Below are 27,579 nucleotides of genomic sequence, written 5' to 3' on the forward strand. Positions count from 1 at the left end.
GGCACACCAGCCCATGATGCACCCTTGTAGCAGTGAAAGCTAAACATCACACTAGGTGGCACGAATGGCAGCATTGTGGAGAGAAGTGATTATTTCCCTCTGTACGGCGCAGATAAAGTTGTATTTGGTATGCTGTGTCCATTATGGTTGTCCCAGTGCAAGAGAGGTGTGAACAAACTGGAAGGAGCCCAGTGGAAGACCCACTGGATAAGTGACTAGAGCACTGATGCTGAGGAATCTGGATTTGCTTAGCCTGGAAAAGAGAAGGGCAAGGGGAAGCAAATTTTTTAGCCTGGTCTCTTAAGTAAATAAGGTCTATGTGGTCATGTTAACAATCAGATCCTCTCCCAGTCAGATCTGACAAGGAATGGGATCTAACAGGTGCTACTGCCCTAAAAGGTGGTTATAAAGAGGATGGAGTCAGACCCTTCCCAGGACAAGAGGTAATGGGCATAATTTGCAACAGATGCAACTCAGAAAATAATCTGGACAAAAATACTTCCCCCAAAGCATGATTCAGCACTGGCTCAGATGCCCAGGGAGGCTAGGAGCTCTCCATCCGTGAAAATGTACAGCACTTGCCTGGGTAATGCCCTAAGCAACCTTTGATCCAGCTTTGGAGTCCTGCTTGTGAGCAGGGGCTTGGATCACAGACCTCCAGAGGTCTCTTTCCATATAAACCTTTGTGTGAGTCTGTTTGCCCCTCCAGTTAAGTGTGGGCAATACTGAATGACACAGCAGGAAAATGGGGACACAAACAAGGGGAATAGGTTTGCACCCACTGCACCTGAAGCTTTTGCTGAGGAGAACTTGGGGTGCCCTCAGAACATCTGCATGAAAGGATGCACCTAGGAGAAGGTCCTCTAACAGCTGAGTTATGAGGCAGCTGTGTAGGCAGAGCCACCCAGTGAGTATAGAGTCGGGTGCCACAGGGACACAGCTGAGGACAAGCGCTGCCGTAAGGCCGGGTATAGGAAGAGGGTCCCTCCAGGCCGCGACAGTCAAGCACCCTCTGTCCTCTGGGACCCAGCAGCACTAGGGAGGCTCCATAGCGTGCCTTATCCCCAGCCAGCTCAGCAGCGCCCAAGGCCGAGGCCAAGACTCAGACTTAGACCTAGACCTAACCTAGGCCCAGGGCCTGCCCCTGCCCCTGCCCCTGCCCCTGCCCCTCCCTCCCTCACGACCGTTAGTTCCCCACGCCCGCCCCGCGCGCCTCGTGCCCGCGAATAACCCTTGCCCCGCCCCGTCTCCTACCCCTCCCTGCCAGGCTCTCTCCTGTCCCGCCACAGCCAATAGGAAGGCGGGATCCGCCTGGCCCCGCCCCCGCCTCCTGGCCCCTGCCCCGCCCTCGGAAGAGCTTTCTCCAATCACTGGGTAGTGGGGACTGCCCCGCGGCACCGCCCACTCGCGGGGTAACCTTTGCCTTAGTGTGTGCGGAGCCCCGCCCCCCAGCCCCGGCTGTCCAATTGAAGGCGCCGTGGGGGCGTGGTCTGACCGGCGCAGCCAATGGGCGCAGAGGGGGCCGCGAGCGGTGCGGGGGCCGGGGTGGCTGGTGCCGCTGCCGGGTTCGAGGAGCAACCGGCCGGCGGGGCAGCCGGGGGAGAAGATGGCGGTGGCAGGGTCCGGCTGGGGCCTGGCCCAGCTGGCCGAGGCCCTGGGCTCGTCGGAGCAGGCGCTGCGCCTCATCGTGTCCATCCTGATGGGTAAGGGAGGGCAGAGGGCGCGGCGGTCGGGGGTGATGGCTCTGGTGCCCCGGGGCCGGGCGACCCCGCCACCGTGCCGTGCCGCGCCGTGCCGCGCCGCGAGGGGGCCGGGGCCGGGACAGGGACCAGCACCGAGGCCGGGCAGCGCCCTGTCGGCGCGGAGCCGCACCTGTGTCAGCGCCGCCGTGCCAGGCCACGTGTGCGCGCGGAGCCGCCGGGCGAGCCCCCAGCCGACACCGGCCCCGCCCCGCCACGGCCCGGCGGGTGGCGGGTGACGTGCGCCTGGCTTGTGCTGCGGCGCGGCGGGGAGTTCGGGACGTGCCCCGCAGGAGCTGTCGGGCGGGGTGGGGGAGCCCGGGGCGACCGTCCGGCTCTCCCGCGGGAGAGGGGGAACCCGCGCCGAAGCGAGACGGGCGCGCCGGTGTGTTCACCCGCGGGAAGTCCGGGTGCGGCGCTGGCAGGCAGCCTGCGAAAGGGGTGCAGAGCTTGGCTTTGAGACCCGCGGTGCCAGTCGCCGCGGTGATGGCCCTTGGCGTGCTGCGAAATCAGTCCAGTTGCGGTGTGGGTCGTGAACGGTGTTTTGGGCGCAAGAACTTTGTTTGCAGTTGTTCCACTGTCTGTGCTGGTGCCAGGTGCATCAAACTCCCCGTGAGCATGTGTCTGGCGCGGGGGGAGCGCTTAGGAATCTCCCCATGAGCGTGTGTCTGGGTGGGAGGGTGCGCTTAGGAACCTCCACAACTTCTCTGAGCTGTTGCCCCGTCCCGAGTGCAGCGAGGTCTCTGCCAAGAGACATTATTAGCGTCTGCAGCAATCTTGGAACTATGCGGGAGTGGCGTGTCACCGCGGGGACTACCAGGTAGGGTGAGCAAAACTTGCCAGCTAAGTGGCCAGAAGACTTGGGATGTTGCACTGCACTCCGCCTGTAACGCGAAGCATGTTGCAAAACGCGTGTTGCTTATGCTTATCTAAACATGAGATGGTTAAGTCACATGTAAATTGGTTAATGCGGGGCTAGAATTGTGTGCTAACAATTGAGGGGTACGTTACAGCTTCCAAAATATTAATTCAAGTTTATGTATACATGCTACCTACATAAATCTCTGCAGATAGATGCCAAATGAAACTTTGGTTTTTGAAAGCTTTTGGTGGTGTAGTCACCTACCAGAATGGAAAATACAAGCTTTGTTGTGAACCTAAAAGTATATTTGAAGTGACACAGCTGCTACTGTGTGATCTGTCAAAATAAAGTTGCTTTGGCTAACTAGAAGTATAATTTTTTTAAAAAAATGCAAGAAAAGTTGTGTCACTTCATAACTGTGATCTGGACCAGACTTATTTCTGCCTGATTTAATCTATGATGTGTAAGATCAAACTGAACCAAATCATTCTTCATGTCAAGAGTTGATATAGGGGACTGAACTGACTATCATTTTCATCTTAGAAGTTAGTTAAACCAAACTTCTTCTATAGAACAAATATGAAGTAATAGAAAACATATACAGAACACACACATAAGTCAGCATGAATTAATCTAGCAGCTCCTCACAGCTAAATGGGAAAGGTCCTGCTTTCCTTGCTCCCATGTCTGTCTCTCTTTAATTGCAATCTCATTGAAATTTACTTGCCTGGCAGAAACCTAAACCAGAAAAAGCAGATAGTTTGCTGCCGGGTTAGTCCACTGAACCAGCCAAGGGACTAGTCTAACAAGTGCCAATGCAGAAAAGGTGTTGGAAAGTGTGTGTGGAGCCAGACACTTACAGCAGAGGGATGCCTTTGCAGAACGTACCTTGAACGTACCCTCAGAGTTCCTTCTTGCCTCTTACTAGCAGTAAGCCACAACGTGACATTGAGAGGCTGTTTCCTGCTTGGTGTCTTAGGGGTGAGCAAAATCACTTCTTTGAAATGAACAGCAGATAGTTATCATCTTACTGATAAAAAGAGATGCCCACTGCAAGTCAATAGATTCATTAAGTGTGAGATCTGTGTGTGTTGTTGCAAATGTTCCACGCACGTGTTGACACTAAGCCACTGAGATGGCACAGTGTCCCTTCCTGAAGTAGGCCACTCTCTATTTTGCATAAAATCTTAATGGATCTTTATAATTTGTAGTTAAAGTTGTATTAAATGGGATCAGGAACCCACTCACATCTCCTTCCACTGCCTACCTAAAATGTGTGCCAAACCAGGAGTCTAGAGCTGTGCATTTCCCTGTCCTTTCTCCCTAGCTTAGTATCTCTTAATTACATGCAGTTGAAGCCATAACTTCAGATGGAAGGCTTAGAGTCATGTGAAACAGCCTTGTCTGTACTGTAGTTTGGTACTCTTGCAGGTCATGTAGATTGAACCACTCGGGCAGAGGGGATTGACTTCAGCTTTCCTGCTTAATGAATGGGTAGTAAAGCATTATACCATTATATTAAAAGGAATGGCCAAGCACCACTCCAGAGCAACATGAGGAGTGGGAAGAGTTCCTTAACCCAGCACTAGCAAAGAAATGTCCATTTAATTGCAGCTTAGCTTACAATCCTTTTAATGTGACTGAAAGCCTTAAGCCACTTGGTAATGCAACTAGTGCTGATGACTTAATAGGATGGCATGGCATATAAATGAAAGGCATTTCTAGAAGCTGGAAATGGCATTAGGACAGGCAAGGGATTGCTTTTCCTTCCCTTCCTCCATCTCAGGTGTTTGCGTAGATTCAGGAAGAAAATCGTTTTTGTTGGCTGCAGCTAATACTGCTGAATTATTTCAGAACAAGACCATGAGGATGAAGCATGGTACTCTGTTCCAAATCTAGATTACAAAGTTGGTGCTTATTTCTCCCTCTGTGGTGTAGTTTACCATCTACACTGTGCAGTTCTACTGTGACAACTTTTTCTAGAGTTTCACTGTTCACGACATTACCAGAAACTGCTAAAAATAGCCTTCTGAAAAAGAGGAAGAATTGCAAAGGACTTTTCAACTTTTTACATTCATGTCTAGAGAAAGCTGAATTATTGTTGAAAAAATAGTCCGAATGGACTCTCTTGATTCAGAATAAGAATGTTCACTTAGTCATGATCTGAAATAACCAAAAGAAGTCCTTTAAAACTGTTAGCATTCTGCCACCACTGAAAAAAATTCAAATACAGGAGAGAAGGAGGAAGGAAGACCAACCAAGAATCAAAATTGGAGTAGTCCTAAAGGGCGCCCACCACATTTTCTCAGTGAACAAGTGAAGACTGTAATGCCACATTGCTGAGCAAATGATGGGGATTTTAGTCACAGCTTTGTATCTAAAATAGAGACACCTTTTATACGTCCCGCAATTTTGAAGCAAATAATACAACTAGAGTCCATTACTCAGACTGTACAAGATTAAAAACTTAGTTCAGACTTCCTGTATGTGAAAATTTGTGATAAACAACCTTTGAAGAAATTAGGCTGCAATTCGGCAATATTATCAACAGCAGTAATACTTGAAGCATAGTTCTGGACCCTGTCATTTATCTAGTACCCTAATATCTGTCAATCATATGAAAATGTCTTTTGAGATGTGTATTCTACCTTGCATTATTCAGTAGGTCCAAGACCCAGTGTTGCCCCAGGGGAAACTCTTGTCTTTAGGTCAGTGTGGAAGACACCAGTGATCTCAGCCCTGTACCTACAGTTATGTTGCAGTTGCTGGAGTAAGCGGTCTGAACAAGTGGTGTCCTAGGCTCTCACAGAGAAAGGGGGAGCCCCTCCAGTGGTGCGAAGAAGAGGGTTTCTGTGCTGCTGCTCTTGTCCTCCCATGAGAGGAGACCTTTCTTTCCTGCTTTCACCGCTCAAAGCGTGAGCCAGGATACAGGAGGCCTTGTGGCACTGTGTATTTAAGACTTTAGGTTGGTCTTATTTCCTGCATGGCTGTATGATCCCAAAGAATTAAAACATCTGGCTGTACTATTAGACCGTGGCTTGCAAGCTACCTGGCATGTTCTGCTGCATAATATGGAAGGGGGCCAACATACTGTTTACAGCCCTGAGCCAGAACTGGCCCTGCTGATCTACCCAGACCTGCCAGGAAGAGCACTGGTGAAGTGCTCTACAGACATAGCAGTGACCTGCAGAAAGTAACACATTCCTACTGAACAGGTGTCAGAAACCAGCTGCTTTGCTTGCAAGTCTTATCTCCTCCTCTTCTACTCTTCTACCTCTCACTGTTTTTTTAATATTCTCTGCTTATTTGTGTTCGCTGCATCCTGAAGATTTTTAGGCTCATTGAAATTCTCCCTGTGGTCAACCACAGCTGATGACTTATCCCAAATCAAGTCCCCAGCTGGTCAGCCAAGCAAGAACCTTACTGAAGGGGAGGCAAACAACTGGTTTTAATGGGTAAGAGACAGGAGAAGTTGTAAGAGGCAGTACCATCCTGTCACAGGTGCTAAAAGCAGCCCTGTCACAGAGCACTCATGTGCTGCCTTGTTCAAACTCTTAACTTCAAATACATCTTATTTTTATTATAAATAATAAAAAGAGAGCTGCATAATGGTGCACACTGACTGTGTCTACATTAGCAAGTAAAATGGTAAAGTAGGAGCAGATCTGTAGAGCAAACTTACTTGTGAGCAGTATCTGATAGGTTTGGGGCATTTACTTTGGATTTGCTTCAGTCCAGTCATACAGGCCGAGTATCCGCTGGAGTGCCTTTTCAGTGCAGTTTCATCAGAAAAAAGGCCTGTTCGTATGCTCTGAGACAGTTCTGCTGTGCAAACTAAAGCACCATAAGTGGATTTTAAAAGTACAGTTATGAGCTGAATTAAAATACTCATGTATATGCACCCAGTGTTAAACAAGATGTGGGACTTTTGCGGTATTATAGACAGAAAAAGGGAATACCTTTGAAGTTAAAAATATGAGGTGAGGTTTATATTTTAACATGTGTTTTTCCTGTTGTCCCCTTCCTTTTAGTTTTAGCATTCTTATAAGAAAATGGAAGATGTTACAAAGGTCGAGTTAACAGGTCAGCAAAAGGGAGAAGAGGAAAAACAGTCTGATCTGCTCTCCTGAAGATGAAACAGAGCTAACGCATATAGAAGGGGAAATAAAGGGAGCAGAGATGAAAATAATGTTTCTGGTGTTCTTATTTGCAGCTCTCTCTCCAGAAAAAGGCAGGCATCTTAATCACCCATTCCAGAAGATGGCAAACTTGACAGCGCTATTTTTGCTTGGAATTAGTAGAACTTTCTTCCTGCCTAACCCAGCCTCTTAATCATTTACTTCTTTTGCTCAATTAGATTCCTGTATCTGTGGACAACCTGGGTGCTGTGTGGTGGCCCATTATTCTCTCAAATGGCTGTGGCCAAGAAGCTGACCTTGTCCTTTCCTTCCAGTTCTGGGGTTCTTTTAACCAGAGATCATACTCTTGTTCATGTGAAGTTTAAAAAAAAAAAAAAAAAGGAGGAATTTATCTTGCATGTCTCAGCTAATTTGTCCCTCATATCAATTTCTGATTCCCTTCTATAGAAGGTCTATCTAGAGGCAAAAATCAACTCTGCGTGCAGACTGCTTTTCAACTCCATGCTGCACAGAGAAGGAGAATTACTTTGGATCAGGGGGTCGCCTTCTGTTTTCTCCAGGAGTATCACAGCCGGTGTTCTGCCTCAGTCCACTCTGCCTGAGGAAGTGGTGAAGGAGGAGTTTGGCAGACTGGGAGCTGCTGTGTAGGGTCCCTTGGCAGCAAGGAGCAGGGGCTCCAGCCCTGTTGCTTCTGAACAGCAAAAGCAAAGCAGCACAGCATCCTGTCGGTGACGTACTCAAATGTGACAGCAAGCTTGCCAGGAGGCAACAGTATCTTCAAAAACTGCTCTCCTGCTTTTTCTGTGCTAATTCAGGCTGCTTCAAGAACATAGTAGTGGGGTGGGAGTACTGCTGTTGTTATTGGTAGGAATAGCTCATTATTTAATAGTTTATGAGTGTTCAAAAGTGCACAGGCCACAGCAGAATGGCTGCTGATACTTACTATCCACTGCCATTTGGGGGTTAAAGTTTGTATCTGCAGTGTGGAACTGGCCCAGTTGTAAAACTGAGAGAATTATCTCGTGTGCAGCAAAATTGTAACTAAATTGCAGTCCAGAGTACTAGCAAGTGGCTCTGGATATCAGAAGAATTTAGGCTGACATTGTGACTTTTCAACTGGAACAGCACCCATGTAGTACAAGACCACGATTTAAATTTGCGTCTTTCTAAAAACATGTATGCTGTGCATATTAGGAGCTCTTTATTTGCAAGGGCTCATAATTCTTTTTCCCCTCATAGCAGCATTACCCAAACCACCGTATGGTGTATTTAGAGCTGAAAAGGTGTACATCTGACAAGTGGGACAGGTCTTTGAAAGAGTAGGAAAACTAGTTGGGGGTGGGAGAAAATAGATAAAATTTCTGGCTTTAAAATTTGAGGTACATCGTAGTATTCAGTCATCATTTAATTCTGTCTACAGAAATGGCTAGAGCCAAAAAACAGATACATTTTTTCTATGAAAATGGAATGTTTTTCAAGATTATACTGATTTTTGAGGGAGTGTGGAAACCCTTGAAAATGTGGTTTTAAAACTCTATGTGTTAACAAACAGCAATAAATTGTGCTTTGCCTGTATTTCTGATCTGATTTTTCTCCCCCTTGCTCAAAAGGGAGAAACATTTTTCCACAGTAAACCTCAGTACTTTTGATCTAAACTGATGGTAACACTTTATTTTATTTTTTTTTACCACTTTCCATTCCACAAGGCCAGTTGTTATTAAACTTCAGCAAGAAAACTGGCATGTGAAAAAAAAAATCCCTGTCTGTATGTTTCTGAGTAGAAGGCTGGTAGACAATATTACTTTTTTTAAAATTGTTTTTAAACCACATGAATTGCTCTAATTCTTTGAGTTACTCCTGTATCCCAAGAGAACCCATGTGATGAACTGTTTGCCAACTCCCTCTTTCACCCTCAGGTGGTGTTCAGGGAAGCTGTGGGGGGAATGGGACAGAAGGACGTGCTGGCTAACGAAAAGAAGGCTGTATAAAAAGCATGGGGGAGCAGGAGAGGAAAGGGGTGGTTTGGGTACGGCATTTTGTAGGGAAATTGGAGCTGCTGTTGCAGAAGGGAAGAGCAAGCTGGATGAACAGGAGCAAGGTTGCCAGGCTCTGTGGGTGAAGGGCCGTGGTATGTGGGGCTGGCTGGCCGCTCAGACCAAGAAAGCAGCCTGTGGCGTGGAAACCGATGTGGGACACAAAAGGAGGAAGAAACAGGAACAAGGAGGCAGGGAAGACCGAAAGAGGGGTGGCAAGAGGCTGAGGAAATGGTGAGCAGCAGCTCAGTTTCAAGAAGCAGCAGGTACACACATCTGAGCTCAGTAGAGCATGCCACCACCTGGGATCTAGAAGGGGGACCAGGAGTCCCAAATTCAGGACTCCCTCCCTCGGGATTTGGGGGAATGGAGAGCACCTTAAAATGGCTCCAGTCACGCCTCAGCCTGTTAGTGCTGACAGACTGCAAGACATGTAGTTTACATAACATGACAGAGTTTCTCATTTCCTCTCACAGTAGTGTCTGGATCTGGCCTTGCTTATTGGAAACCTTCCATCCATCAAACACTTCTCAACAAAATGTGCATTTCATCACCTTTTATTACTGCTCCATATAAAATGTGACTACCTGCTGCTACTATTGCTCTGTTAGTGCAAGTAGCAGAGATCTATACACTGCTACAGATTTCAGCTAGGTTAATAAGCTGTGTGGATGCCAGTATTGTGATATGTGATGAATTTCCTTTTTTTTTTTTTTTGTTAGAAGATATTCTTTTTGTTTTGTTTTTAATTGGGATAACAGAATACAAGCTTGCAAAGTAAAGCAATAAGTTATGAAATGCCAGAATTAAAGTTGCTTCTGCTATCCCAGTTCAGATCATTGTGTACATGCCTTTAGAAACACTAACTGCAAGGACAAACTTCACAACACTTCCTATGTCAATATGTATTAAAACATTATATATATTTGTTGTCTAATATGTGGCAGTGTTTATTGCACACTACGTGAACCTCGCCTAGATGACAGAATTTAATTTACTCATGGTTTTATGTGTGGTACTTCTCACTGTACTACCAGAGTGCTTCACAAATATTTGCTTCTCCCTAGAGTCACAGATTAATAATCTGGAGGCGTTCGTAAATCAGACTAGGAGCTAACACGCAGAAAACGCAAGGAAAATACTCCTTCCACTTAGCTGCTCCATGTGAAATGCTTCTGACTTTGATTTTTTTCAAAAATACTACATGCATAGTCCCAGTTGATTTTAGCTACAGTTTTGTGTGCCCAGTACCTCACAAATTAGATGCAAATCTAAAGTTGGAAAGTTAGAAAGAAAGAGTATACTACTGGAGGTCACTTGTGGAACTCTGGGATTAAAGCTAGTCAGCATCATTTAAGAACTGATTGAGGTGGGAACCCAGATTTAATTTTTTAAGTCAGTGTGTTTATTTGTTTTATTTTTTTCACACCTAGCTTTTGCCACATTCGCTGTATGTGTCATAAAAGTAGGAAATTAATCAGAGGCTAAAGTCTGATTCATGTATTTCAGCATTATCCATCTCACTTATTGAACAAGGCCAGGAACTGTAAACTTGGAATTTCTTGCACTGCAATGTCAACTTTGATATAATTGTGTTCCTGTTAAAAGTATTTTATTCTGTATAATATACAGAGTAATTCATCAGGCATCTATCTCCCAAGAGGGAAATACAATGTCAGTGAATGTATGCCGTGACCTGTGTTGATAACTACGTAAAGTACGTGTTCTAATAACATGCTCAAGAAAGCTATAATCTGGACCATTACAAATGCTTGTCTACATTGATTTACAACTCCTTCATCTTTTTTTTTTTTCTCCCCTACTCAGGATATCCTTTTGCCTTGTTCCAGCGCTATTTCCTCTTCCAGAAGGAGACCTACCTCATTCATCTCTACAACGTGTTCACGGGACTCTCAATTGCTTACTTCAATTTTGGTAAGATGAGTTTGGGAAGAGAGCTGCCTGGCCCAGGGCATGCTGCAGTTTGGGAGGTCCTGTAGTCGGAAAATGTCATGTCTACTTCATCTTTCTCACTTTCTTTCCCTTCCCACAGGGATGCAGTTCTTTCATTCCCTGATATGTGTCCTAATCCAGTTCCTCATACTGAGACTAATGGGTCGCACAATCACTGCTGTCTTCACCACGTTCTTCTTTCAAATGGTAAAACTCTTTCTTACTGCAACAATTTGTAGAAGGGAGCCCACTGTTCAGTTTTGCGCTTCCCATTAGCAACTGTGGGTGGAAAAGTGGAGACAAATCAAAACCAGCTGGAGGAATTAGTTTGAATAACCCAAACAATGCTTTATTTCAGACATACCTTATGGCTGGATATTATTGCACAGCCACAGAGCATTATGACATCAAGTGGACAATGCCACATTGTGTCTTGACGCTCAAGTTGATTGGTGAGTGACACCTCCCTCCTATCTCTTGTGCTCTGCAAGCTGTGCCTCAGGGAAGAGAGGACTCTTGTTCACCCCACCACAGGACTTCAAATAATTGTTTCTCACCTCTAGGTCTGGCCATCGATTACTATGATGGAGGAAAAGATCCGGTAAGACATCATTTCTCCTTCATTCTTCCTCCCCTCCTCCGTGCTGTTCCAGTGAGCTAGAGGTCAGAAAATCAAGTTCAAAGGATGGGAGTTAGCAAGCTGCATTCATGGTTTGGTGAAAGCCATAGCTGAAAGGGGAGCCTCTATGAGTGTCTGAGGGCACTGAATTCTGGAATGGAAAGAAAGAATTTGGAACAGAGACAGTAGTGATTAGAAATGGACAAAAGTTGTTTCAATCATGTCAGAACATTATTCTGTCCCCTTCCAAATTCCCCACCATCTCCTTCCCCCAAATCTGTTGCTTTAGATTCCCAATTCCCAATGCTCTGTGTCTTGTCGGTAGTGTACCTTTAACTTGCAGACCACCATCACTGGACCTCAGTTCCCATCTTCCTATCCTTTGTTTAGTCTTACCATATCCTTGTGAATGGTTGCCCTTTACCATTTGCTTGGATTTCAGAGCAGATGAAACAGTGGGAGAAGTTGCACAGTACAATGTGTGGGAGAGGGTAGAACACTTGCTACAGTCTCTTGATCCTGCTTCAAGTATCTGCATTCCCCATTGCCTCTTTGGTGCCTGAGTCCTCAGCATCCATGGAATCACTTCTGACTGCAAGAAAAGAAGGTTGAGCTGAAATTCCCTAAGCTGAAGTTTCAAGTATTTAAAGACAAAGAATTCTTGCATCAAGAAGTAGGATTTGTAGGATGTTAAAGTCTTAGGAAAGTACATGCAATTGCAATCAGGGACTGAAAGAGGTCAAATACAGTGCTTTTACTATGCCCACTATGCTGGCAGGGTTGCATGTCAATAGATCCCTTCCATGTTTTGAGCTTATTTGGGAACAGAGATCTGCACAACTCGTCTCAACCATTGGGTCTTGTTGCTATTTAGAGGGGCTGGGGATAGAGGGCTGGGGAGAGGAATGAACGTGAAGTACAAAGCAGAAAGTTCCATATACATGAAGAACAAGAACTGAGACCATTAAGGAGGTAGGCTGAGAACATAACATCCAGAGCTAGTGTGAGATCCCCTAGGATGATGTTAATGCCACTCCCTTTGGTGCAGGAGTTCCTGACCCCTGAGCAGCGACGATTTGCTGTCCGGGGAGTTCCTACCTTGCTGGAGGTCTCAGGATTCTCCTATTTCTATGGTGCCTTCATGGTGGGGCCTCAGTTCTCCATGACAGACTATCAGAAACTGGCAAGGGGTGAGATGACCGACGTTCCAGGCCAGAGACCCAATAGGTAATAAAAAGCCACTCAGCTCCTCACCTTCCTAAGATCCCAGAATGCTGAATCCTCCACATGTTCCCTGCAGCAGAGTGCATTTTACCTGGGCACTAAAGTAGTGTGACCAAAAGTGATTTATAAAACAAGATGGTCATTCCAAAGCTGCTCATAATTCTCTGCTTAATGTCCTAGCATTGTTCCAGGGCATGAACCATTTGACATCTTTAGCACAGACTTAGTCCCATCCTGGTGATGTCAGCATCCCAGCTTCCAAATGGAGGCATCTGCAGCAGTGGAACATGGTGACTCCCTATCGCTGTCTCCCCTACCTCCTCTTTTCCACTGCTGTTTTTTAAATTATGAGTTTGACAGTCTCTTTCCAAGGCTTTTCTTTGACCTCCATATTTTTCTTTCTCAGTTTTGTGCCTGCTCTCAAGCGCCTGAGTTTGGGTCTCTTGTTTCTAGTAACCTATACCTTGTCAAGCCTGTACATCTCTGATGAATACCTCATCTCAGATGATTACATGGTATGTATTCATTTGGCACTTCTGGGGTGTGGAAGAATTCCACTTCTCTGGTAAACACTGGATCTGCAAGAGGGGATTTTTTTTTTTCCAGTTGTGCATCAATTTAAAAATAAGTCAGCAAGTAGTGATAAGCCTTTCCACAACTGATTTGGCTTTATTGCCTGTCCTGTGGATTCCATTTGATGCAGAACAGGAACGTGTTAAGCTGAACCAAACCACATGAAAAATTTTACAAATAGAGAATTAATCTTAGATGCTACTGTTGCTTTTGGGAACCTTTGTTTTTGTGACCTTTTTTGTATTTTGTGACCTTTTAATGACCTTCTGCTTAACCATTACATCCAAAGAGCTTCACTAGAGTAACTTGCAAGGTTTACCAGAATCTTTGATGTTCTTAGGAAACTGTTAACAAATAATTCCTACCTGCACCTTATCAGTGTTTCTGTGTCAGTATGAATAAATGAGGGTGTAAATTCCACAATGATTATGTTAATCCCAGAGTTTTCCCAAAGTACCTATTTCAGTACAGGCAAATATTACCAAAGGAAGGAGAATGATGTGTAAATTTGCATAAGCCAATAGCCTGGCGGTCCAGTCCTTATAGCAGCCTCAACACATACATCAGATTAAAACAAAAGATGAGATCTCATCTGCCTTGCCTCATTATTGCCACTCAACTCCGGTTTTTATTTTTATTCTATTTCACTCTTATCTCTGCAGGAGAAGCCTTTCTGGTTCCGTTGTGGTTACATATTGATCTGGGGCAAAATTATACTCTACAAATATGTAACTTGCTGGCTTGTTACGGTGAGTCTAGATGTTATTCCAGAAACAAAAGACAAAGGAACAAAGGTTTGCTTTAGTATGCTCTCAGACTTAGCGCTAAATGGAAGTAATCCAAATATCTGGAGATCAGTGCTGGTCAGTTCAGCTTACTTTAAGTTAGCAAAGGCTAGCTAACTAAAAAGCAGGCAGTTTTTAATCCATCTGCAGTGGTGCTCTCCACTCAACACCTTGAGAGTCAGAGCTTCCCCAGCTCTGCCCCTTTTTTTTTCTCCATTTTTTGGAAAGGCAACGTTTTCCTCTCATGAATCTTTTTCCATAGGAAGGTGTCTGCATCCTTGTTGGTCTGGGTTACAATGGGAAGGACCAGAGTGGAAAACCTTTGTGGGATGCCTGTGCCAACATGAAAGTCTGGCTGTATGAGACAACACCTTTGTTCACAGGGACCATTGCTTCTTTCAACATCAACACCAATGCTTGGGTGGCCCGGTGAGCAGGACAAAATTCCCCTTCTATAATGTGTTGGTAATGTCTGTGTCAACAGAACCAAGACCCTAGCCTGAGAGGGAGCAGTAGAGGAAGAATCTGCCAGTTTTCAGTTCTGGCACTCTTTCTTCCACGTTTTGCTGCTGTGCCATTTGAAACGGGTTAATGGGTAAGGTAGATCTTTTCATTCAGTCTAAAAGGGCAGTTCATTAACATAGGCAAGCACTTGATGGCAGGAGAGGGGCAGAGGCTGGAACGGGACCACAGTGAGCCCTTTGGCCTGCCTGCTCAAACGGCCACACTCTTAACAGCTGGTTCCTACATCTTTGTGCTCCCTATACAACAACTCAACCAGGTTTTGGTTCAGCACTTGCTGAGACATGCAACTGAATCATCAAATATAATTTCCCTGTGTGTTATTGGATGAAGCACTTCTCATTAGCTGGGGTTTCTTTAAGACAAGGACTCGGGTACATTTTGCCCTGGTAGAGCCATCTTGCCGTTTCTGTCACCACAGGGTGTGCAAAGATCTACAGTCCCCTGGGCCCTGCAGCTCTTGGCATGGAGAGGGGATGACAGACCATAAACTAGAAGGACTTTGTTTCTTTTCTACTCTAGCTACATATTCAAACGTCTGAAGTTCCTGGGTAACAAACTGCTGTCACAGGCACTGGCCCTGTTCTTCCTGGCCATTTGGCACGGGCTGCACTCTGGCTACCTGGTGTGCTTTCAAATGGAGTTGCTTATAGTCATCGTTGAAAGACAGGTGCGCTTTGTCTGACTTACCTTAACCTTTCCCTGGAAGCCTGGAAACTGCCATAAGTCTTTACTTGGATTTAACATGAAAAATAGCTGCTTGCTTTGAAATTGGTTTTCAAATGTGATAGAGTTCTGTTCTCAAGAGTTCAGTAGGTTGATAGCTTCTGTACGGGCAAGCCATAAACTTATTGCAGAAGCTGATAGGAAGAAAAGTGGAGAACATGGTGTATGAGTAGAGGGCAACCGAAGCAGCTGAAAAGGTTGGAGGACAAGCACGAGCTGAATGTCTCTGCTAAATCTCCCAGTACTGAGAGAACAACATTCTATATTTAAACCAGATTTTTTTTTTAATTAAAACTTTGAGCAGGACCGGTTGCTTAGTTACTTTTTTAGAGACTAACAGCTTACTAAAATTCATTTTACACAGGTGGATAGGTAACTTTGGCCCCAGAGCCTGCATATGTAGCCACAGGACATCGAACTGATAAGAATTCTGTTTTTTCTTTAAATTAGGTCATAAACCTTGTTCGGGACAGTCCTCCACTAAGTACTCTGGCCTCCATCACTGCCTTGCAGCCCATCTTCTATGTGCTGCAACAGGCTAACCACTGGATGTTTATGGGTTACTCTCTAGTGCCATTTTGCCTTTTCACCTGGGACAAATGGATGAAGGTATTTAGAAGCCAGACAAGCCATGCAACCCTTTTCCCTCCATCCTGTCTCTCAAGTTCTTGGCTCAAAGCTGCTTGCTGATCCTTAACCCTGCCTTTCTCCTTACAGGTGTACAGGTCTATTTATTTCTTGGGCCACGTGTTGTTCTTCACCTTATTACTGGTGTTGCCTTACATTCGCAGATTAATTGTGCCACGAAAAGAAAAGCTAAAAAAAGCAGAGTAACAGCCAAAAGGTGAGTCTGTACTAGGTGGAGGGAATCACCTCCTAGTCCAAGTGTGGGAAGCGGGGCAGCAATGTTACATACTAAGGTGAAAGGCGAACATAAAATCATCCAAAGCAAATCTATCACTTTTCTCTTTTTCAGATTGTACCACCTGTGCATTTGTAGGAGTTGATCTGACACTCCAGAAGCAAAGCATCACCTGCCAAGTTTGCTGTGTTGAAGTATGACTTTTTTTCAACGCATGGAGGGGGAAAGAGAAAGCACAGGGTCCGAGACCCGAAAGGAGGGGAACGGAGTGAGCCTCCTTCCAGATCCTCCACCTTCTGTATGTTGCCTTATCTCTCTGCCGCCCTCCAGTTGGACACTCATGTCTGAGCTGATATCAGATGATTGTAAAACACTCAAGGCAGGCACTGTATTGGTTTGGAGCCACCTTCTGACTTTTCTACGTTTGTCATCCTAGATAAAAATTGCTCCTGGTCTTTTTTCATATCGGCTTCATCTCCTTTCCTCTGGGGTCCCTCAGTGGGGAAGTGTGAACTGTCACACACCACTGAACAAGAGAATTCTACAGACTGAGCAACATCAGCTGCAAGGCGAGCAGGACACGGCTGAGAATTTCAGTTCCATGACAAAGTTGGGCTGAGTTCCTGCTATAAAGGGATCGAGTCTGCTCCCGTATGAAACATGAGGAAGCAAAATACACAAGCACTCTTACCAAAAGCAACATTTAATAGGAAGAAAAAGGCTCTGTAGGGCAGTCCATTTAAAGTCTCATTGATCCAGAAGCTACAAAGATGAAATTGAAGCCCTTTCCCTTCCAGGAGCCCAAAGTTGCACCAGATCCACACCCAAGTGAACGAGCCTTTCCAGAATGTGGAGTCACTGTATGAAAGTCCACCATGACAGCAGCAGCAGCAGAATTTCACACTACTCCCCAGGCTTCCTCAAAGGCAGTAGTAAGTTTAGCACATGTCAGGGCAGCAGAGAGGGGATAGTTGCTGATGGAGACCATCTTTTCTGTATAGTCAACACTGACCTAAGAGAAAGAGGAAAAAAAAAAATTAAACTGCAGGTTTTCACTTACTCCCATCTATCTCCACTGCTTGGAGAGGTACAGTATTCCTCCAGCAAGACAACTGCTAGACCTCACTACTGCCCTCTTTTGGGAGGGAGAAAATTCACAAGTGTTGCAGCATTGGGCCTTTTTTTGACAAGCCTACCTGGGGAAAAGAAAGGAGGGGGGGCAAGACAGGGAATACCAAGCCTAAAAAGAGCAGAAGAAAAAAGAAAAAAAAAAAAGCATACTCAGAACAAAACTGAAATCTGTGCTGATAAAGATTTTTGTAACTCCAAATAAGGGATACGTGCACTTACCGAACCATGGGCAAAAGCTCCCACAACAATGGCAACTGGCTCTGCTGTAGGAATCAGTTCACGCAGATCTGACACTTTAGGAACTGCAAAAGAAGTACCTATCTTCATACAGCCCACAGGGAGATGATCACTGACTGGATTTTTAATCACCTACAGAAAACAGAAAGTTAACAGGGGTGTAGATGTGAGAGACCCTGCCACATAGTTGCTTGTGCAAAAAAAAACAACCAACCCACTTCTACATTGCTAGCTGAAGTGGTGGAGTGTTGCAACATTACCTGTGAACAGTCAAAGAACGTTTACCTTCAGCAATTTCTGAGGTCCGTCAGCAGCTCGAACACTGAGCTTATGCAGCAACTGAACTGACAAGAGAATAAAATTATTTAAGTTGCCTGTTCTTTTGCTGGAGGAATCCTATCCTCTACCTAGTGATCAGAGGTGAAGTAGACAAAAAGGTCCATCTTTATAGAGTTCTCAGCATCACCTAAAGCAGTTCTAAGAAATACTGATCAGCAGGTTATTTTGCTGCTAGCAGAGTCTCACACAAGCACTCCCCACTGTGCTAAGGAACACACAGTTGGACTATGCATCCTGGAACTCACAAAGACACTTTCACATGTTTAAAGTTGGTGCAACCTTTTGACTCTTTCCAAAGTTCTTCTGATCCTGACCATCTTCCTGCATTATTCTGTGGCTGGTATAAAGTCTGAATGACTTACCCATAAGACCACAGAATCGATCAAAAGTTCGTGGGATTCTGGTTTGGGGATTGACTTCAATTAGCACGTTCTTCTGGGTGTGGATATAAACCTGCAGGAGGCCAGCCCGATTCAGCGGACTGTCCATGAGCATCAGGAGACTCTGAAAAACACACAGTAGAGAAGTAAAACACCCAATAGAAAAGGCACAAGAGAGTGAACTCGGAAAAGTTGAGCATTAGGCCCTACGAATGCAGAAGGGACAGATGGTGAAGCAGAAAAGAGTTCGTCTGACTATGGAGGTTCTACTGTAATGCTGAGAGTTAATCCTATACCCAAATAGACTAAACTTTCAACCACAAGCATGGCGGGTAAAGCCAAACTCGCCTCCGTTCCAGGGGCACAAGCAGACCCCCAGACCCGAGGGGAATCAGGCCGGCTGCTGGCCTGCTCCACCGCTGCCCCGAGCTGCCCAGATCCAGCCGGTACCTGGTGGGTGATGTCGGGTCGCACCTCCCCGGGGTCCCGGCCATTCCTCAGCAGCAGCGCCTTGTGCTTGTCGCAGTTGAGGAGCTCGAACGTCTTCCCCACCTACGGCCAAAGCACAGACGAGGTGGAGAAAGGCCCCCGCGGCCGCCTTCGGCCCGGCCGGACACCCCCACCGCCCGCACCTTCACAGTCTCCAGGCTCGCCCCTTCCAGCACCACCAAGAGCCGCCTCTGCCCACGAGGCCGCTTCGCCTCCACCGAAGCGTCTTCAGCAGCAGCCTCCTCCTCATGAGGCCGCCTGGGCGCCGCCATTTTGCTGCGGCCGCACTGGACGTGCGTCACCGAGAGCGCCGCCCCCGCCACCCAAGATGGCGCCTGGGGCGCGCACGTTATCTGGCTCCGGCCAGACCCACTTCCGGAGCGTGGAGCGGCCGCGCCGGAAGGCTGGGGCGGGAAAGGGAAGGGGCGGCTCCCCCACCGCTGGTTTCCCGCCGGAGCGCCTTAGCGGCGGCAGTTTCCGGTGTCCTTACCGGTGGAGCGCGCGGCGCGGCGCGGCCATGGCGCAGAACCTGAAGGACCTTGCGGGGCGGCTGCCGGCCGGGCCGCGCGGCGTCGGTACCGCCCTTAAATTGCTGCTGGGCGCTGGCGCCCTGGCCTACGGCGTCCGCGAGTCCGTCTTCATCGGTGAGTCTCTCCCGGCCTCTCGCGCCCGGTTCCGCCGGCTCCTGCGCTGACCGTGCCTCTTCTCCCCGCAGTGGAAGGTGGCCAGCGCGCCATCTTCTTCAACCGCATCGGCGGCGTCCAACAGGACACCATCCTCGCTGAGGGGCTGCACTTCAGGTAGGGCCCAGCTCCCCCCGCCCTGAGTCCGGCCGCTGCGGGTGCCCGCGCCGTAACGCGCCGCCTCCCGCCCCCCCGCAGGATCCCCTGGTTCCAGTACCCTATTATCTACGACATCCGAGCCCGGCCGCGGAAAATCTCTTCCCCCACTGGGTCTAAAGGTGAGAATGGCCCCGCAGGCCGGAGCAGGAGGCCCAGGCGGCACCAGGAGGGAGGGACGCAGGGAGGGAGCGAGCAAGTAGTGTACCCGAAAAGTAGGTTCGTGCCCGGTGTGTAATAAGCCAAAATTAGGTTGTTGTTTAGGAGAGGTCTTGTATTTATTCAGGCCTGGGTGCTCGGTGGATCTTTCCACAAATCAAGCACCCCAGCAGGAGGTTTCCATGCTCCTTTTATACCCAGAAATCAGGGGTTAGTGCTTTTCTAAACACACCTATTAGATACTGGTTGGTTAGTGATTAACATACAATTACAATACAGCTCACATAATGCTTCTACTACTGTGCAGTGCTCAGGGGAAGGGTCTTAACCTGGGCAGGGGTCTTTTCGAGCTGTGGGTGTGTTTCTCGGTACGATAATGAAGGGAGTTCACTTTCAGCACACTCAGAAGTTGGTTTCATTGTCAAGTTCATTAACTGAAGAGTCACTCTGCCAGGCTGTCAAGTAACTCATCCTCAACACGGTCCCAGACATTGTCTTTATGGTCCAGGACGTTCTGCTTATTTTCTAGGGTTTGGAGATCAGAATCTATCCTTTATGAATTTCTTATCACTAATCAAGGTAATTTTGACCACGCTTCGAGGTCTTGTTCGACCAAGCTTCAAAACCTGGTGACTCCCCCCATTTGTGCGGTACCTGTGGCTGCTTAACACGGTTACTAACCACGGTTACTAGCCACCGTGAAGTGTGCTTATCAGGAGGAGTCCAGCTGCAGTGCTGGCCCTGCTTATCTCTCTCCTCTTCAGACTTGCAGATGGTGAACATTTCGCTGCGTGTTCTCACTCGGCCCAATGCTGCAGAGCTGCCCAGCATGTACCAGCGCTTGGGCCTGGACTATGAGGAGCGAGTCCTGCCTTCCATCGTTAACGAAGTGCTTAAGAGCGTGGTTGCCAAGTTTAATGCTTCACAGCTCATCACTCAGAGAGCACAGGTAAATTGTTCTGGAGATTTATACCCAGATTACAAAGAAAAGACTAAACTGTGGATATGGGGAATGTTACAACAGATCAAGATAAATTTATTGAACTGGTAGATGGTGCATCCAGATGGAAAGGGCATCCCACTTATCTTTTAATCCAATAAAGATACAAACATTAAGGTTGCATCACTAACTTCTGAGAAGAAAACTGGATTCGTTGGTATATAGCATGTAAAACTGGGCTGTAATGTAATGATGGGGGAGGGAGAGCTGATTTACATCATATCCCATAGGTAACAGCAGAACTGGTTTTAAAAATAATTATTATCTGGCCCTTTATGGGTATCAGAAGAGCTGTCAGAGCAAACTAAACAATTTTAAAGGATCTGAAAAGTGAAGTGGGTGAGCAGTCAACAAAGCAGTAAACTTCCAGTAGTGGATGCTACAGAAGGGTAGTAAATATTTCTGTTTAGAAAAAGATCGGGGGGGGGGGGGGGCATTGCAAAATAATAGAAATATTTAGTTTTAAAAAGCCTATATCTGAAAGTTTGTGTTCTGATAATCTGATTGCTAGGGATTCTGAGAATATTAATCTGTTGCAGCTGAGGGAGAGAAGTTGCTGGTCATCTTCTAAAAGGCTTTAGAGGAGGTCCTGCATGAGATTGCTAGAGGATAAGTTGCCAGATAAAATACAAAGCACCTTGTAACTAGTTTCTGATCCATGACAAAAAAAAAGCAGAGTTGAACTAAGTGTCCAGGTCTTGTTTTGGGAACTGATCCATAGCAGGGATTGTCAGGGTTTTGTGCTAGGCCTCATGGTGCACTGAAGGGACTTGTTAATGGCCTAATATAAAGCGAATGAGTGAAAGGGAGGATGTGACAGCAAAGAAACAATGTCTGCAAGGGATTTAGGTTTATTGGAAAAAAAATTACTTGTTAAGTATCTCTCAAACTTCTGAACAAACAGAGTTGAATTTGCCTTCTTGTCATATATTCATCTAGTGTTCATTACTCTAAAGTGATGTATCTTGAAGTGGTTGATAATCAGAAGAAAAGACACTCGCAATTCACACAGTAAATGTTTCTGGCATCACTGTAGAATTCTGCTCAAAACAGCTGCAATAAAAGTAAAAGCAAGTGCTAGACTGGTCAGGTGTTTGATACTGTAACAGTAATTTCTGTTTAAGTCAATATCTGGTGCAGTACTTGTCAGCCTGCCTGGAAAAGGTCCTGGCAAGTTAAAGGTAGAATAAATCAAAATACCTACCAACAACACTTACCCAGAGAGACTACTGAAAGTGTAGCAGCCACAGGAGAGGAGTATCTACAGTAATTAAGAGATGTGATACACAGTTAAAAAAAAGAACTTGGTAATTTTTTTTCTGTATTTGAATGCAAATATGAGGAGACAAACTGCAAACAGTGGCAAATTCAAGGTGGAGAAGGAAATGCTTATTGCTACAACGTGGGAACTGTGGAATTGAATGTGGTAGGATGTGAAAACAAAAAAAAAAAACTTTAAAGAAGAGTTTTTTATTTTTGCAATATTAATGATATGGTGTAGTTAAGTAATAACCATATTATATATTTTTGAAAATGCAATACACAGCTATAGATATGTAATACTACGTAGAGGCAACAGATTCAGATATGGTGTTAATGTTCAGGGTTTGTGTTAGGTAATCTTTCGGGCTCGTTGTGAACGAACTGAGAAGAGCAGTTGTGCTTCACTTTTGGAGTGCGCAGGAAGTGAGAAACAGCCTGTGTTTGCTACTTTTTTTGCTATATTTGTGTTTCAGGTGTCTCTGCTCATTAGGCGAGAACTGACAGAGAGAGCCAAGGATTTCAGCCTCATCCTGGATGATGTGGCTATCACAGAGCTTAGTTTCAGTCGTGAATACACTGCGGCTGTGGAGGCTAAGCAAGTGGGTGAGTTTAGTTTATGCCTGAAAAGGGTGGATTGCCTTTTCGTTTTCACTGAATTACTGAACAAGGATGAAGAATTTGGGTTAGTGTGATACTGCTTTTGCATTGATACAGCTACACAGAAACCTTAGCCTCCTTAGTAATGGAGCTAAACAGGTTATTTTACAAGTATTACCAGAAAACTTTGGGCCATAGCTAATGGGATAGACCATCTGAGGGTGTGAGTTCCCAAGAGTAGGGCTCCTCTTCAGACTGTCCCTTCCTACGGGGATTATGAGTAGAGGGTCTGGATGCCAAGTACACTCAGATATGTTTTGTACTTGTGGATGTGGCTCCAGAATGCTTCGGTTCTTTCAGAAGCAGAGCCCCCAGCCCTCAGCTCTAGGGTTCTGGTGGGTGGCTCAGAAGACGGGGTCTGCCTCCAAAGCTTTTGGCCATTCTTTCTGCAGCTCAGCAGGAGGCACAGCGTGCCCAGTTTCTGGTGGAGAAGGCCAAGCAGGAGCAAAAGCAGAAGATTGTTCAGGCTGAAGGGGAAGCTACAGCTGCCAAGATGATATCCTGCTTTGGAAGATTTTTGTGGGATGTTGCTTGTGAGCTGGACAGTCCTTAGAATGTCACATAGGGCTCACGCTTAAGAAACTGTTATCAGATTATAACTTCAAGTAGGTCACTGTCATTTACTTCTTTTCACTCACCCCACTGTTGCCTGGAGTTAGATTTGTCTGAGGTTACAGGTCAGAGCAGAGAAGGCCACAAGCCTTCGCTCCTTGTTTTAAGGTTTAAATTTTATTGCCTGTGTGTGACCAAAATCCATAATGTTGTTCTTGATTGGGGAAAGTAAAAATCTGTCTGCTAGAAGGCTCAAGCTATTGGGCTAGAGATTGCTTCTTACCCCCCTAAGATGTCTGATGGTGTTGCTTAAGAAGAATTCCTTGAGGGTAGGCAGCTTCTGTTAGCAGGTTTTTCCTTAACTTTTTCTCCCCGGTACCTTGGTGAAGCTCTCAGCAGGAATCCAGGCTACATCAAACTACGTAAGATCCGAGCTGCTCAAAACATCTCCAAAACGGTGAGCACTGGGGTGCAGAATTTTCTTCATCCTTTTGCAATGCTTGTGCTGTCTTCCCAGCCCAGTGGCCACATGATGAATTTAAGGCGAAGGTGACCTGCCCTGTCCTGATCTTTGTTCCTGCCCAGCCCTTTTCTCTGCTCAAGTAGAGCTTAAGATTTAGTTTGCCATGATCGGCAGTGAGATGGGAGGCTAGGAGTTCATGCCCTCCATGTGACGAGGCCAGATCCACATCAGACTCCATTACCCACACTCGGCTGCAGCCACCAAAAGCTCCTGGTTTCCTGCACGCTGAGAAAGGGGAACAGATAAGTGTGGGATCAAAGCTTTTTCTGACAGGGAGACAGAATGAGCACTTCTAGAAAGTCTGATGGTGCTGGCGTGGGAAGTCAGGAAGTTGAGTTGTTTTGGGGATTGCCTTGATTTAACTGAGATCTTAATAAAACAGGAGTAGCTGGAGTGGGAGATAGGTTCTTTGGTAGTGCTGTTCCTCCACATGCATTTATACTCCTTTATGTTATCTCTGCAATGGATTTCTTTTTCAGATTGCTGGCTCACAAAACCGTGTATATCTCACAGCAGACAACTTGGTACTGAACCTGCAGGATGAGGGCTTCACCAGGTAAAGGGGCCAGCTGGCTGGATTTATCTGCACCCTACCTGTGACCTGGAGCTCTCTCAGGATCTTTGAGAGAAGCCTGATGCCAGAGGACAGAGCCAAGTAGGGAGCAGTCTTTCTTCTTGTGGAAATTGAGGTTTCTGTTAATCTAATCAATTTACTGTTTTTCTTCCTTCCTCCCACTCCTTACTGCGTCTCCTGACACACAGAGGAAGGTAAGGCACTGTTTATTTTGATCCTTTTTAGTACTTGGAAGGAGGGTGTTGATGTTTGCCTGGTGCCTGGGATGTTTCTGGCTTGGGCCTTTGTGGCCACAGGAAGTTTATTCCTTCTCTATCTCTGTTCCCATTTTTGATGTGAAGCTCGAAGCCTTCCTTGCACAGACTGCACAAACATCTACATCAAGTAGGAGACACTCAGTAATTGGAGCTTTGTGTATGTCCTGTAAGGAACCTGGCACAGGAGGGCAGGAGTAACTGAGGAGCCTCCTCCAATCTGTCCTGTGTGTACAGGGCATTTATGGCAGAGAGGGCTGTGAGAAGACTATTAGATGATTGCAGGAATTTGTCTTGGTTTGGGGTAATGCTCTCTAGGAAAGATGCTTTCGTTACTCTCCAAAGTCTTTCCAGTCCATGCTAGAAAAGCCTGTTTCCTGCTTTCAGAGTTGGCAGGAGTTTGGTGGCTTTGCATAATCTGTCCAGTGTTTACTGGAAAGGGCAGTGCCAGTTTGAGCTTAATCTAAAATCTTAGATTTCCTAGAATCAAGAAGGGAAGCCAGAGCTGGTTTCTCTTCTGTGGGATCTCTGATTGCAAGATCGTTCTTCCTTATCTCTGACCAGATTCTGTCTTACTCTCTCTGGAAGGCTTAGATGGCTTTGAAAAAAGTACCTGGTAGGAAGGACTTGGAAATCCAGATAGTTTGGGTATGACACCCCCAAGGCTGTTGTGAGGGTCTGGTTCAGCTTTGCTTATGCTTTCCGGACTAACAACTCGCTTCTGTCTCCCTTTCAGTGACAGTCTCTTACTCAAACAAGGGAAGAAGTGAAAGAAGCTGAAGCCTCCTAGAATCAGCGGTGCTGACCAGCAGAAGATAGGAGTGAGGAGCTTTGAACTCCCTCCACTAGTGTTGTTTGCCCTCACTTTGAAGTTGTTAATCCAGTAGCCAGATTGGGTTCCCATGCCCCTGCTCCTCTCTGGCAGTCCAGTTCTGGGATTGGACTCTGCCCCTGGGCAGCTGTAATTCCTTCCTCACCCCACCCATTAAATTTTGGGAGGGGGCAAGGGGCTTACTGGTATAAACCCATGTGGATATACTAATTCACCTCTAATCTTCATTAATCTTTAGATTTCTGTAGGGTAAAATCAGAATTCAGTTTTGGCCAAGAAAGGGAGTTCTGCTGCCATCACTACCAGACTTTTTTTCTAGTAAATTTTGTTTCAGTCTTGATCCCAAGAAAACCTGGGACTGAATTCAGAAAAATGTCATTCATTGGGTGCCTGTCACTGCTGGAATATCTAATTGTGTCACTGTCTGCTCAGTGATTCTTTCAAACATTTCTAAAAATTAAAACACCCAAAATTTATACTGTGTCTTAAGTGTGCTTAGTGTCTAAAAAAGAGGTTATTTTGCATAAGGGGAGGTGGAAGAGAGCTTTTATTTTGTTGAAGCCAGAATCGGGATGCTGTGGAGAAAGGAGTTATAGGAATATCCTCCTGTTCACTGACAGATCATAGGGTGGGGAGAGAAGGAGAAGGTGTGGATGCTCCTTTAGCTGCGTGGGGTCTAGAGCCAGTTTCTTGGCTGCCTGTAGGTGCTGGAGATGAGTGTAAGTTTCCCTACTGTGTCCTGACCTCCATTGTTAGACCTTGGGGTTTTTTTCTGCCCTGCTTTCCTGGCCAAAACTGTAGGAGAAAGCTCCCTCCACTGACTAAACTCTGTTCTGTGCTTAGGTTTCAGAGGCAAAATCTTGTCTGCTTCAGGGGGGAGCTTCTTCCCTGTCTCACTGGCCTGAAATCCATATGGGGATTTCACAGAATCCTGAGTTGGAGGAGACCCATGAGGATCACCAAATCCAACTCCTCACTGCTCACAAGTCAACCTAGAATCACGGAATCACAGAATCATCTCGGTTGGAAAAGACCTTGAAGATCATCCAGTCCAACCATTAACCTCACACTGACCGTTCCCAACTCCACCAGATCCCTCAGCGCTGGGTCAACCCGACTCTTCAACCCCTCCAGGGATGGGGACTCCCCCCCTGCCCTGGGCAGCCCATTCCAACGCCCAACAACCCCTTCTGCAAAGAAATACTTCTTAAGAGCAGCATTGGCTTGGGGAATGCTGTTCTTGGCATTAGCATGGCATTACCATGTCACCATCGGTCTTATCTTTTGTACGCTCTCCAGCCTTGCCTTAGCTCTGCTTGCATGTTTGACACTAGATCAGGGGAGGGAGCTCAGGTGGAGTCACCTAAATCATCCTGCCCATCATCCTGCCAGTGCCTTGCCAATGGCGTTCCTGCTCCCTTCAGCAAAGCATGGGCATGTCCCACAGCCTGTGGCAGGGCTGTAAGGGCGTGGCACCTGTTCCCAGCTGGTTTGCACAGTGTGCTGGGCTTATGTGATGGGGTTTTGGGTAGCAGGGGAGAGGGATACAGTGGTGGCCCCTGGGAGAAGCTTCTTGAAGCTCCCCCAGATCCAAGGCCAAGCCAGTTTAGTGATGGTGATAATGTATTTAGGAAGGGAAACCTGAGAGGGGGCTGGGGACTTTGAGGACAAGTTATGGGAAGGTCAACTCTGCAAAGGTCAGTGGAAGGAAGGAGGGAGGTGTGCTGTGGCAGAGACGCCCCTGTATCCCATGGTGAGATGGCGGGGACCCCGCCACGATCACCGGAGGAGCAGAGAGTCACCTGTGGGGGACCCTCAGGACTCTGCAGTTGGGCGCTGGGAGGAGCAACCTGTGGAGGTGACCCAGGGTGGAGCATCTCGAGAAGATGCATCCCATGGGGAGGAGTCACAGCACAGCCTGTGGAGGAGTGTCTGCTGTGGGAGAGACCCCCCCGCGGGGCAGGGCGGGGGGAATGCAGAAGAGTGCTGCCCCCTCCTTGGAGGAAGAAGCAGCAGCACTGACTGCAGCCCCCATCCCCTGCCCTGCACCAAAGCTGGGCCCGGGAAGAAGGGAGGGGCAGGGGGAGGTGTTTTAAGATGTGGTAATGCTTCTCCCTGTCCCATTCTGTCTGTTGAGTGTTGGTTTTGTTAGTCTTTTTAATTAAAGGATGTTCTTGTTTTCTTCCCCTAGCGAGCCTGTCTTTTTGCCTGTGACCATTAAATGGTTGAGCCACCCTTCCCTGCCCTTTTCTCCATTTCTAATCCCTTTGATTCATTTTTCTCCTTTGCAGCACTGGGGGGCAGGGGGAAGGG

The 27,579-nt window shown here is 46.6% G+C and overlaps 3 protein-coding genes across 4 annotated transcripts; 2 read left to right on the forward strand and 1 right to left on the reverse strand.

Moving 5' to 3' along the window:
• The first annotated feature begins 1,506 nt into the window (after window positions 1-1,506).
• On the forward strand, window positions 1,507-16,500 carry LPCAT3 (lysophosphatidylcholine acyltransferase 3). Its single transcript, XM_074895932.1, is given in 14 exon segments — window positions 1,507-1,548; window positions 1,550-1,703; window positions 10,601-10,708; window positions 10,827-10,933; window positions 11,085-11,178; window positions 11,290-11,327; window positions 12,394-12,572; window positions 12,976-13,084; window positions 13,805-13,891; window positions 14,190-14,356; window positions 14,972-15,119; window positions 15,626-15,784; window positions 15,893-16,019; window positions 16,152-16,500. Coding segments are annotated over 13 exon segments (1,509 nt in total). The 3' UTR covers window positions 16,010-16,019; window positions 16,152-16,500.
• A 224-nt stretch (window positions 16,501-16,724) lies between these two features.
• Window positions 16,725-18,950, reverse strand: EMG1 (EMG1 N1-specific pseudouridine methyltransferase). 2 transcript variants are annotated; one of them, XM_074896023.1, is made up of 7 exons: window positions 18,757-18,950; window positions 18,575-18,676; window positions 18,107-18,248; window positions 17,691-17,749; window positions 17,388-17,537; window positions 17,234-17,277; window positions 16,725-17,049 (listed from the first exon to the last, which is right to left on the reverse strand). In XM_074896023.1, exons 1-7 carry the CDS (start codon window positions 18,883-18,885, stop codon window positions 16,986-16,988), a joined length of 690 nt encoding a protein of 229 aa, XP_074752124.1. In that variant the 5' UTR covers window positions 18,886-18,950; the 3' UTR covers window positions 16,725-16,985. The 2 variants fall into 2 exon arrangements, with proteins under 2 accessions (XP_074752124.1, XP_074752115.1); XM_074896014.1 differs by lacking the exon at window positions 17,234-17,277 and having other exon boundaries at window positions 18,757-18,946.
• A 125-nt stretch (window positions 18,951-19,075) lies between these two features.
• Window positions 19,076-25,742, forward strand: PHB2 (prohibitin 2). The gene is made up of 10 exons (XM_074895945.1): window positions 19,076-19,257; window positions 19,329-19,413; window positions 19,495-19,574; window positions 20,376-20,560; window positions 22,348-22,477; window positions 22,924-23,027; window positions 23,463-23,540; window positions 24,086-24,162; window positions 24,369-24,374; window positions 25,171-25,742. Exons 1-10 carry the CDS (start codon window positions 19,131-19,133, stop codon window positions 25,202-25,204), a joined length of 906 nt encoding a protein of 301 aa, XP_074752046.1. The 5' UTR covers window positions 19,076-19,130; the 3' UTR covers window positions 25,205-25,742.
• The last annotated feature ends 1,837 nt before the right edge of the window (window positions 25,743-27,579 follow it).

The sequence above is a fragment of the Athene noctua genome, chromosome 1 (assembly GCF_965140245.1).
Source record: "Athene noctua chromosome 1, bAthNoc1.hap1.1, whole genome shotgun sequence".
Lineage (NCBI taxonomy): Eukaryota > Metazoa > Chordata > Aves > Strigiformes > Strigidae > Athene > Athene noctua.

Coding starts and splice junctions, on each gene's coding strand:
- EMG1 (XM_074896014.1), bottom strand. CDS start 18,885: ATGGCGGCGCCCAGGCGGCCTCATGAGGAGGAGGCTGCTGCTGAAGAC. Junction 18,249..18,574: donor GACCCGACATCACCCACCAG/GTACCGGCTGGA, acceptor TGTGTTTTTCAG/AGTCTCCTGATGCTCATGGA. Junction 17,538..17,690: donor GACCTCAGAAATTGCTGAAG/GTAAACGTTCTT, acceptor TGTTTTCTGTAG/GTGATTAAAAATCCAGTCAG.
- PHB2 (XM_074895945.1), top strand. CDS start 19,131: ATGGCGCAGAACCTGAAGGACCTTGCGGGGCGGCTGCCGGCCGGGCCG. Junction 20,561..22,347: donor TCATCACTCAGAGAGCACAG/GTAAATTGTTCT, acceptor TTTGTGTTTCAG/GTGTCTCTGCTCATTAGGCG. Junction 22,478..22,923: donor TGTGGAGGCTAAGCAAGTGG/GTGAGTTTAGTT, acceptor TTCTTTCTGCAG/CTCAGCAGGAGGCACAGCGT.